Genomic DNA, 11,831 nt, shown 5'->3' on the forward strand with positions numbered 1-11,831 from the left:
CCAACATAGCGTTTGTTAAAAAGTTAATAGGCTATTTACTGTGTTTCAAAAGTGTTATTGAATTGTTTGGTTGTCAAAAAATGTCAGTTTGTCTACAAATTCATATTTTATATGTTGGATTCATTTCTCCATCTCAACCGAGAATCAAAGCTAAAGAGTAGGACTAAATCCAAATAAACCTTATTTAAAATTGGATTTAAAGTTGGATTTGATTCAGTCCTATGCTTTAACTTAGATTTTTTTTGGGGTTGAGATGGAGACGTGGATCCAACATATTATTTATTAATTTGGAGACAAGCTGGAATTAAAGCCAGACTAAGTCAGTGGTTCAGATGGAACTATCCAAGCAGAAGATACATGTCGTTCAAATGTTGATATTTGGATATTCAATATCCAGTTTGTCTACAAATGAATAATTGATATGTTGGATTCACATCTCCATCTCAACCAAAAATCTAAGTTAAAGAATATGACTAAATCAAATTTAATCAAACTTTAAATGCACGTTTAATCAAACTTTAGATAGCGTTTGATTTGATATCGTCCTACGCTTCAGTTTTGACTTCTGGTTGAGATGGAGATCCAACATATTCATGATTAACTTGAAGATTAAATTGTAAATCAACCAAAGCTTGAAACCCTAGGCATACAGTTCATTCGGAAAGTATTCAGACCCCTGAACTTTTCCCACATTTTGTTACATTACAGCCTTATTCTAAAATGGATTTAACATATGTTTTTCCCTCGTCAATCTACACACAATACCCCATAATGACAAAGCGAAAACAGTTTTTTTTTTGAAAAACAGAAATCCCTTTGCTATGATACTCGAAATTGAGCTCAGGTGCATACTGTTTCCATTGATCATCCTTGAGATGTTTCTACAACTTGGAGTCCACCCGTGGTAAATTCAATTGATTAGACATGATTTGGAAAGGCACACACCTGTATATATTTTGGCTCCACAGCAAAAATCAAGCCATGAGGTCGAAGGAATTGTCCGTAGAGCTCTGAGACAGGATTGTGTCGAGGCACAGATCTGGGGAAGGGTACCAAAAATGTCTGCAGCATTGAAGGTCCCTAAGAACACAGTGTTCTCCATTCTTAAATGGAAGACGTTTGGAACCACCAAGACTCTTCATATAGCTGTCCCCCAGGCCAAACTGATCAATCGGGGAGAAGGGCCTTTATCAAGAAACCGATGGTCATTCTGACAGAGCTCCAGAGTTCCTCTGTGGAGATGACAGAACCTTCCAGAAGGACAACCATCTCTGCAGCACTCCACCAATCAGGCCTGTCAGGTAGAGTGGCCAGACGGAAGCCACTACTCCGTAAAAGGCACATGACAGCCCGCTTGGAGTATGCCAAAATGCACCTAAAGGTCTGATGAAACCAAGATTGAACTACTTGGCCTGAATGCCAAGCGTCACGTCTGGAGGAAACCTGGCACATCCCTACGGTGAAGTGTGGTGGTGGCAGCATCACACTGTGGGGATGTTTTTCAGCAGAAGGGACTGGGAGATTAGTCAGGATTGGAGGGAAAGATGAACAGGCAAAGTACAGAGAGATCCTTGATGAAAACCTGCTCCAGAGTGCTCAGGACCTCAGACTGGGGTGAAGGTTCACCTTCCAACAGGACAATGACCTTAAGCACAGAGCCAAGACAATGCAGGAGTGGCTTTCGGACAAGTCTCTGAACGACCTTCAGTGGCCCATCCAGAGCCCGGATTTGAACCCGATCGAACATCTCTGGAGAGACCTGAAAATAGCTGTGCAGCAAAAGCTCCCCATCCAACCTGACGGAGCCTGAGAGGATCGAATGGGAGAAACTCCCCAAATACAGGTGTGCCAAGCTTGTAGCGTCATACCCAAGAAGACTCAAGGCTGTAATGACTGCAAAAGGTGGTTCAACAAAGTACTGAGTGAAGGGTTTGAATACTTATGTAAATGTGATATTTCAGTTTTTTATTAATTTGCCAAAAACATTTACCTGTTTTTGCTTTGTCATTATGGAGTATTGTGTGTAGATTGATGAGGGGAAAAAACTATTTAATGTACTTCAGAATAAGGCTGTAATGTAACAAAATGTGGAAAAGGTCAAGGGGACTGAATACTTTCAGAATGTATTGTCTATTTTTAGTTGAACCCTGGATTGAATTTAAACAATAGCTGTTGATGACTTATAAAGTATTGTTACATTTGATTTGCTCCTTTAAACCTACACTTTGGAATGACTTTGATTACAACAGGGAATATATTTTTTTTATTAAGAGGTCGCTCAATAACTCAGTGACATTTGTCAGTGACAAATAGAAAAGCTGGGCTTGGTTAAAACCCTGGATGGACAACAAATGAAAAGCTGTAGATCAACTCTCCAGTAGGAGATGATGCCCAGCCTATATACAGTATATATATTTTTGAATAGGGAAGATCTGACGTTGTTTCTAAGGTTTTAATATATTTTATACAAAGTTTGTCTAAGTTGAAAATTGGTTAGAATTATGACAATCTGTGTCACTCAAAACAACAATTGATAACTTTGACTTTTCTCAAAATAAAATGTATTTGTCACGTAGATTCCACATAGCAATATGTTAACAATTTACATTGAACCAACGTTGATTCCAGTAGTGGCGTGTGGGAAAAATCACTGGGGAAGCCAAGACCGAAAGAAAAGCCATATTAACACCTATGTGTTGTGATAATTGCGTTGTTTGCTCTATAACCTGTTAGTTCATATGCCTTGTGACCATGATATATAGGCCTAAGGCCAGACAATAAGAAGACACAGTGGCAGAATAAATTCAACCACAGCTTTGTTTCATCACAAAACCGGAGAGCAACCTCTGTCTGGTGGAGTCCACAAAGCATATTGCATGTAACAAACAGTTACATGACCTACAGCATGGTCAATCAAGTTAATGTTTCTGACATTTTTGGACTACTAAACATCTATTCATTTAGAACACTGGAGAGTTACTGCAAGTTGCAAAGAAAACAGGCACTGCCTCCACTATTCCTGCACCATTTCAACTTCAACATTCCAACATCATCAAATCACCTATGCTTAGTCTAATACAGTGACAACTAAAAGAAACCAAAAACAATTAGTCCAATCAACGTAAGCTAAATGTGATGTGGCTGTCCATGGTTCTCTCTGTGTGTGTGTGTGTGTGTGTGTGTGTGTGTGTGTGTGTGTGTGTGTGTGTGTATTCGTGCAGGTAGAGAAACATGTTCACTCACCCTACTTGTAGAGAAACGCCAATGCCATTCTCCTCTATGACTCTGTAATAAAGTACACACTTTTATTTTGTTGTCCAAGGCTACCTGGCTAAAATTCTTGCTCACTAGCCTAACTTCCTTTCATGGGAAGCATCAGCTAGTTAACATCAGCCTTCTACATCTAGCTACATATTGAGCTTCCATCCTCTCAGTCCAGGGGCACAATGTATTTTATGGTTGGATCATAATAACCGTTAGAATATTTGGCCAGTTTGTAGAATTAAGTACAACCACAAGTCCAAATCCCTATCTCCATCCATGGCTAATTTATGAAAATAACAATTTTAGCTAGCTCGCTAACCACCGGAGGACAACAACACAACGAGGTGCAACAATTCAAGTATTTCTCTGGGATAGGAGTGAAGCTAAATCCAAACTGGCTCCCATTGAAACTCTTTTTTTTTTTGCGCCAGGACCATTTACAGTTGAGCTCAATCAGTTTAGCTCAATGCTGATTGGCTATTATTTTATACTTTTTTTTAAATCAAGGGAGGCCAAATGCTCGCTGGCTTCCCGTGCATTCAATGCTACGGGCAGCAACAATGTAATATTCTTTATGACCAGACAGCATCAGATAGATGTCCTACACATACAGAGACAGAGGGGCTCTGTTTTGCTCGCTTGGATGCTTTCTGCGGTGAGATACAGTACATTCAACCTCTTGTGAATTGAAGGAAAATTAGGAAAACACATAGAGACTAAGTTCATTATTTTGTATGTTTTTTTCTTGGTACATTTTTGGGGGAAGCCTGGCTCCCCTTGGCTTCCATGAATACAAGCCACTTGTTGATTCAACCAGTTTGCACCCAGTGGGTTATTTTCTGCAGACATCTTTGAATCTTAATTTCTTAATATGGTCACATAGTAAAATCTCCCTCAGCTTTTTGTCATTCTGTTACCAAACTTTGCATCTGTTCCTTAAGTAAATGTGTTTTAGTCAAATGTACAATGATGTTAAAAGTAGACCTCTGCATATGGGTGTACGGTTCGTTAAACTTTACAACCTATGGTTTTTGCTTGGCATACATTTTAAAGTGAAAGTAAGACTCAGCATCACTCTGTTATCGTGGAACTGCCCTCATATTATTACACAGCTACTTCCTCTCAGTTTGAGTCATTCTCTCACTTCATCTACGCATGACAAATGTAGTCCCACTCTCTGGCACCCTTGGTGACAGATAGAAATAATACTCGCAATGATTCATTGCCGCAAAGCCGGAAACGCTGCCCTGTGATGGGCCCTCCCAATATAGAGTAAATCAGTCAAGCATGACATAGCACAGACCACAATAAAGTCAGATGGAGGGAGATGTCATGGTCACATGTAACATTCCAACATTTACAATATTAGATTTATAGGCTATGTTGTCTGTATTTTAACAAGGGAAGGAAAGGGGGGAAAAAAAGGATTGCAGTTTCAGTTGAGATCTACATAAACTACATAACATTTTCATAATAACCCAGAATCCCGCTGATTTGGAGTTTAACCATGCATAATTCAAGTCTAAGCATCTGCTGGGTTTCAACCTTCATAATGTTTATATTTGCTTGTGTTTTCAGCTAAATGTGCTGGGAACCAAAGTAGTAGGATTGGTATGGTCATTTTGAAGTCCATTGACATTCCCATGGTGGTGATAATAGTTTTTTGTCAATGTCACTAACACTCACCAAAACAAGGAAGTAAAATTAATTAGAACACCGTTCCAACCTTTGACCTCCATATCATAATGTAACAGCTAATCAAATACATAATCAATCCACCCTGAGAATACAATGACATCCGGATGAACCCTCTCTGTCTCAGCGTACTCAGGGTTAAGACAAACATAAATACAGAGAAATCCCAATCTCCTTCTCAGACCTGGCCAGATAAATGAGAGGGGTTGGCGAGCTATTTGGAATGAAAACAGTGGAGGAAGAGGGGGGTTTCTGAAGCACGGGGCTAAGTCTCCAGCACTGATCAGAGCTGGATGATGCAGACAGATGAGGAGGAGGGAGGAGGAGAGGAAGGAGGAGCAATTGGTGGAACAGACTGGCTGAGGCTCGCAGCTCTCAGTCTTTCCTCTGTGCTTGGCAGGGAGGCTTCTATTTATTTCTCTCCCTCCCTCTTTCTCTCTGCTCTCTCTCTCTCTCTCTCTCTCTCTATTTTGCTGACAAAAACACACACAGGCAGGAGGGCTCGCTCCCTCAAACTCACTCAGCCTGCACCATGCTGCCCTGGAGAAGAAGTAAGTTTGTTCTCGTGGAGGATGAGGCCAAGACAAAGCCTAAGAGCCTTGGAGTGGGGCTGACCTACCAGTCCATCATCTCTTCCCTGGTGCGCTCCTGTCCCGACCTGCTCCCTGACTCCACTCCCTTTGACTGGCTGGGCTCCGTTTTCCAGAGCAAGAGGCAGACGGTAGAGCTCAATAAAGAGGAGCACACCTACAACGTTCGTTACCTGGGAAGCATCGTCACCATCACAGCTAAAGGAGGAGGCTGCACACAGGACCCTGTGGCTAAAATCTGGCAAAGGAGTAACTACGGAGAGCAGAGCGTCAAGATGATGTTAACAGTGGGTCTTCAGGGCATCCGGATGGGCACAGACAAGACAGGCAAGAAGAAGCCCACCCACCTATACTCTCTGAACCGGATCACCTGCTGCACAGCTGACCCCTGCCGGCCCAAGATCCTAGCCTGGATCTACAGACATCAGGTCAAGAACAAGGCAGTGGTTCTCCGGTGCCATGCCGTTCTGGTCAGCAAGTCAGAGAAGGCCAGGGCCATCGCACATAGTCTCTACCAGACGTCCACCTCAGCCTTCAGTGAGTTCAAGCGGCTGAAGAGGCAGAGTGATTTCAGGCACTGCCAACAGCAGCTGCTGGGGGAGGACATGGTGCCGCTGATGCCTCTGAGGAAGCTGCTCAACGGGCAGTGCCACTACCGGCCACCTGCCGACAGCCCTGGAGGCCCCAGCACCACCCGTCTCTGCTCCATCACAGAGGAGGAAGAAGAGGAGGAAGAGGTGGAGGATGAGAAGGTGGAGGAAGAAGGGTATGAGGGAGATGAAGAAGCTCTAAAGGACACTGACCTGACACAGTCATATGGGTCATGTGAGATGAGCCTAGGGGACATAGTTAATGGACTGGACGAGTGCTATATTAACATCAACATAAGCATCAGCGACAGCAACAACAACACATTGACATTTGTCAGTTCTCTAGTGTGAGAGGAGAGTACGTGGATATGGTGTCATATTACCACAGAGCCACATTCGTACTCTTCTCCTTTCACTGGTCACCTACTCTCCCTGGCTCTTTCCTGTTGTCCACAATTTGCAGTGTCTGTCAGGGAAGTTCTCCTCCAGTGCTCTTCTGGGTCAAGGAAGGAAGACAATCTCTGTTTGGGAAAGGAATATATTTTTTCAGACGGCTCAGACAGACTCTGGTTTGTCCATTTCAATTTACTGTAACAATTCGGTGAGACTGAGTGTTTTACAATGAGGGTTGTGTGAGAGATGGATAATAGCACAATTAAAAAGGGAACCATTTCCGAGACTTTTGAGAGAACTAACACTGAGCTCGTCATAGTACTGCCAGGTCTCACATATCACCCAAACCCAAATTGTGTTTACGTCTCTGTGTAACTTGATATTTTGTAAATACAGTGTTTTAAGGTACGCACATTTTGATGGACTTGTACTTTTTCAGAGAGGTTGTTTATATGAAAAATATGTATACTTTCTACTAAGACCGTCTGTATAATGTGATTTTCCACAGTTGACCTTTCTGAGTGCGTTCAACCCCGAGCAGAAGTTTAATACAGTTTTACAACAGCATAACTCCGGCAGATGAATGAATTAGGCTATAATTTGGGAATCAAGCCATTGAGTTGACATGTTTATTGCTGCCATTTGTTAAAGCCCTACGTATTATTTATATCCACAGTGACATTTAATGCTGAGTCTTTTGTCTTTCTCAATGAGACGCCTTTGATCTCACGGCTGTTGTTATGTGATATCTCCACGCTGTGATACATTTGTGACCAAGGAGACAAACGAGAGTATGCACAAATATGTGTCGTTTTTGAACATTTGTTGTTTTACCTATAAACAAAACAGAGATACATGCCCCCTGAGTGTGTATTATATTTCTATCAGCTGGATTAAGGATGTGTTTGCATGATTGCCGGACCTTGTTCCTCTCAAAATGGCAGACACACTGAGAAAAGAAAGATACATCTGTTTCTAGCAGGTGAAGGAACCAGACCACAAAATATTTAGTCTATTCTTTGATCTAATTTCCTAAAGATTGAGTCTTTACTATTTAACAAAAACATTGTGATTATGATCTTTGTTACATCTACATGAAATTAAGCTATTGTGTAAAAATTAATAAAAAATACCCTCAGAATTTCATTTTTGTATGAGTGACAAATTTAAACAGCTACTGACAATCAAAGCTGAGCATAGAGCATTTGTCTGATTATGGTAAATCTGAGAGCTTGATTTGATTCTCATCTCCACAATATTGTATGTTATGAAGTTTGTCTAAACAAAATATGGAACAACAAAGAAATCAACCAAACACAAAGCTTCTCAGGGCCACAATTACCGAAGAGGTGTCTTGTTTAGTATCCACCACCACAAGACATAAACAGTCACGCCACATTAAACCACATCTAAATTGGACCTTGCCACTTGGTTAGATGTAGATCGGACGGACCAATCTCTGCTGGGCTGGTATTGGCCACTCAGCCCTTTCCTCGGAGTGAACCAATTAATCAGAGCATTGAATAGTTCAGGAAAATAACCAATTCCCTGCCTAGGCAAGAGTGGGCTGCCTGTCAGACTGATACGGAACCAACTGAACTGAGACGGATACCAGGAAGCTGTCATACCTTTTTACTGTCAATATGCTAATCAAGATATCAGACCAAATTCATTTGTGATGTGATATTCTAACGAAATGTTCATAAAATGGATATTGTAGTTCTCTTAAACGGATATATACTTTTTAAGCATAATTATCATAATTATACATTTCTCCAGTTCCTGCAGCTTTTGGTAAATAATAATACAATATAACATTCACACTTCAAAACACATCACAAACGTGTATATTTACAATGTTTAGTTATGTAACAAACAAACAGACCTGTTGTGGCTTCGCCGTACAGGAGGCTTCCTGTCGTTTTTCATTTGCCGATCTTGCAGAACACAGAGCCAGTTCAACTTACTCAGGTTTAAATGATTTAGATGGGTTGGTCTTTGGTGAGATTTTCTGGAACTGTTGTTGTCAATGTATTCACTAATAAACTACCTCTGAGAAGGTAGAGGATCACCAGTCTGTAGGGAAACAATCAGGAAACTCCCAACCACAAATCTACCCTAGTCCACCTTAGTGGAATACAAAAGACAATACATACAGTTCATTTTGTATTTTGTGTGAAAATACACTACATGATCAAAGGTATGTGGACACCAGGTTGTCAAACATGTCATTCCAAAATTATGGCCATTAATATGAAGTTGGTCCCCCCTTTGCTGCCACAACAACAGCAGCTCTTCTGGGAAGGTTTTCCACTAGATGTTGGAACATTGCTGCCGGGACTTGCTTCCATTCAGCCACAAGCGCATATTATTTTCTATAGATTTTTTTTTATTGAGGTTGGGCGATTAGGCCTGGCTCGCAGTCGGCATTCCGATTCATCCCAAAGGTGTTTGATGGAGTTGAGGTCAGGGCTCTTTGCAGGCCAGTCAAGTTCTTCCACACTGATCTCTACAAACCATTTGTGTATGGACCTCGCTTTGTGCACGAGGGCATTGTCATGCTGAAACAGGAAAGGACCTTCCCCAAACTGTTGCCACAAAGTTGGAATCGTCTAGAATGTCATTGTATGTTGAAGCGTTAAGATTTCCCTTCACTGGAACCAAGGGACCTAGCCCGAACCATGAAAAACAGCCCCAGACCATTATTCCTCATCCACCAAACTTTACAGTTGGCACTATGTATTGGGGCGTCAAACCCAGATTTGACCGGCAACATGCCAGATGGTGTAGCTTGATTCATCGCTCCAGAGAACGACTTCCCACTGCTCCAGAGTCCAATGGCTTCACAATAACAGTACTTACAGTACTTAAAGTCACTGAGCTCTTCAGTAAGGCCATTCTACTGCTAATGTTTATCTATGGAGATTTCATGGCTGTGTGCTCAATTTTATACACCTGCCAGCAACGGGTGTGGCTGTAGTAGCCGAATCCACTCATTTGAAGGGGTGTCCACATACTTTTGTATTTATAGTGTACATTTATTATAGATAGCTTTTTATTGAGAACTAATGTGAAATGTAATATAAAATATCTGATTTGGTCCTTGGGGTGAAATATATTTCCATACACATGCATGTGCGCCCCCTCCCCCAACAGAATCACCACAAACACACACTCACACACATGCGGACACACGCACCCACACAGCCATATGAACTAAAGGTCTCATTACTTTCCAGGTCTCCTCTCTGTCCCCTCTCCCTTCTGAGCGATGGCTCATTGATCCGAAATGTCTTGCCCACAGCACACCTTGTTCCCTCTCCTCTTGCTGCCTGGTGTCCAGGAGAGCTGATTAGCACATTCTCCAAAGGCTCTTTTTCCTGGGACACACGGACGTGGAATTGCTGTCGTATTCCCCATCGCACCAGATGACGAGGATGTGCCTGTGGTGGTGTCACACTGCCCTGAGCGTTATTCACTAGATAACAGATAGAGAGAGAGAGAGAGAGAGAGATACTGGGGAAGCCAGGTAGAGAACAGCTGCGAGGGCAGAGCAATCTCACCATGTCCCCCACAGACTCCCTGCTACCTCTTTGTTCTTCACTGCTGCATAATATGTTGCGTTCCACAGCAATTCCATGTATGTGTGTTCCACATATTATGTGGGCAACACATAACACACCATGTGTCTTGCCTCGTGTTTGATTAGATTTCTTTCGTGTTCATTTAGAACACCAGTCTCCGGTGGCTGATTCGCTGCCAACAAGCCTCTGGAATAGATGGTGAGATAGCGATTGAGCCCCAGTATTCTGGGAAGACATCCATGATGTACCATGAGCCACCTAGCCTGCTCTGATGCCGTCGGTTCACATTGGCTCTGTTTTGCTGGGAACGCACCCGTTTACACAACACGCTGTATGGCTCCTCTGCTAAGTGCACCCATGTCAGACATAACACAGTAATGAATGGAGGCCATAAGACAAACAATGTTGCTGGAATTATTACTGTGTGTCGTGTGCAGGTGGACAAATTGGATATCACATAACACATTAATGCATGAATGCCGTAAGACAAACAATGTTGCTGGAATTATTACTGTGCATCTGTATTGTGCCATACATCTGAATCTAGGCCTACTATATGGAAAACCTGGGCATTACACAGGGTGGGATGCTAATCCATCCCAGGAGAGATACACTACTGTATATGTACAAAAGTATGTGGACACCCCTTCAAATGAGTGATTTAGCTATTTCTGTCAAACTCGTTGCTGACAGGTGTATAAAATCAAGCACACCGCCATGCAATCTCCATAGACAAACACTGGCAGTAGAATGGCCTTACTGAAGAGCTCAGTGACTTTCACCATTGCACCGTTATAGGATGCCAGCTTTTCAGCAAGTCAGTTCTGGAGTGACCATCTGGCAGTCATATGGATGAATCTGGGTTTGGCAGATGCCAGGTGAACGCTACCTGCCCCAATGCATAGTGCCAACTGTAAAGTTTGGTGGAGGAGGAATAATGGTCTGGGGCTGTTTTTCATGATTTGGGCTATGACCCTTAGTTCCAGTGAAGGGAAATCTTAACGCTACAGCATGCAATGATATTCTAAATGATTATGTGCTTCCAACTTTGTGGCAACAGTTTGGGGAAGACCCTTTCCTGTTTCAGCATGACAATGCCCTTGTGCACAAAGCGAAGTCCATACAGAAATAATTTGTTGAGATCGGAGTGGAAGAACTTGACTGGCCTGTACAGAGCCCTGACCTTAACTCAATCGAACACCTTTGGGATGAATCGGAATGCCGACTGTGAGCCATGCCTAATCGCCCAACATCAGTGCCCGACCACACTAATGCTGTTATGGCTGAATGGAAGCAAGTCCCCGCAGCAATGTTCCAACATCTAGTGGAAAGCCTTCCCAGAAAAGTGTAGGCTGTTATACCAGCAAAGGAGGGACCAACTTCATATTAATGGCCATGATTTTGGAATGACATGTTTGACAAGCAGGTGTCCACATACTTTTGGTCATGTAGTGTATGTAGAAGTCAAATTGTGTGACAAACTGGACAAAATGCAACCCCACTGAGCTCCAAACCAACAAAGCTTGCTGACCTTTTCCATTTCTTGCATCTCTTAATAAAAAAGACTTGCACACCTTGCAAGTTGCAAATGAGCTGCCCTGGCCCGTGTTTTGCTGTTACGCAAACAGCTGTCAAAAAACAGAGAAGAAAATAATCTCTACTGTCAAAGTATGATGATTATCATTATACAGCATTATTTCCACCCAAGCAGCCTC

The 11,831-nt window shown here is 42.4% G+C and overlaps 1 protein-coding gene across 1 annotated transcript; it reads left to right on the forward strand.

Moving 5' to 3' along the window:
• The first annotated feature begins 5,487 nt into the window (after nt 1–5,487).
• LOC139367627 (protein FAM43B-like) lies at nt 5,488–7,552 on the forward strand. The gene has a single exon (XM_071105895.1). It carries the CDS (start codon nt 5,492–5,494, stop codon nt 6,488–6,490), a length of 999 nt encoding a protein of 332 aa, XP_070961996.1. The 5' UTR covers nt 5,488–5,491; the 3' UTR covers nt 6,491–7,552.
• Nucleotides 7,553–11,831: the final 4,279 nt, after the last annotated feature.

This window comes from Oncorhynchus clarkii, chromosome 16, assembly GCF_045791955.1.
Source record: "Oncorhynchus clarkii lewisi isolate Uvic-CL-2024 chromosome 16, UVic_Ocla_1.0, whole genome shotgun sequence".
Classification (NCBI taxonomy): Eukaryota; Metazoa; Chordata; class Actinopteri; order Salmoniformes; family Salmonidae; genus Oncorhynchus; species Oncorhynchus clarkii.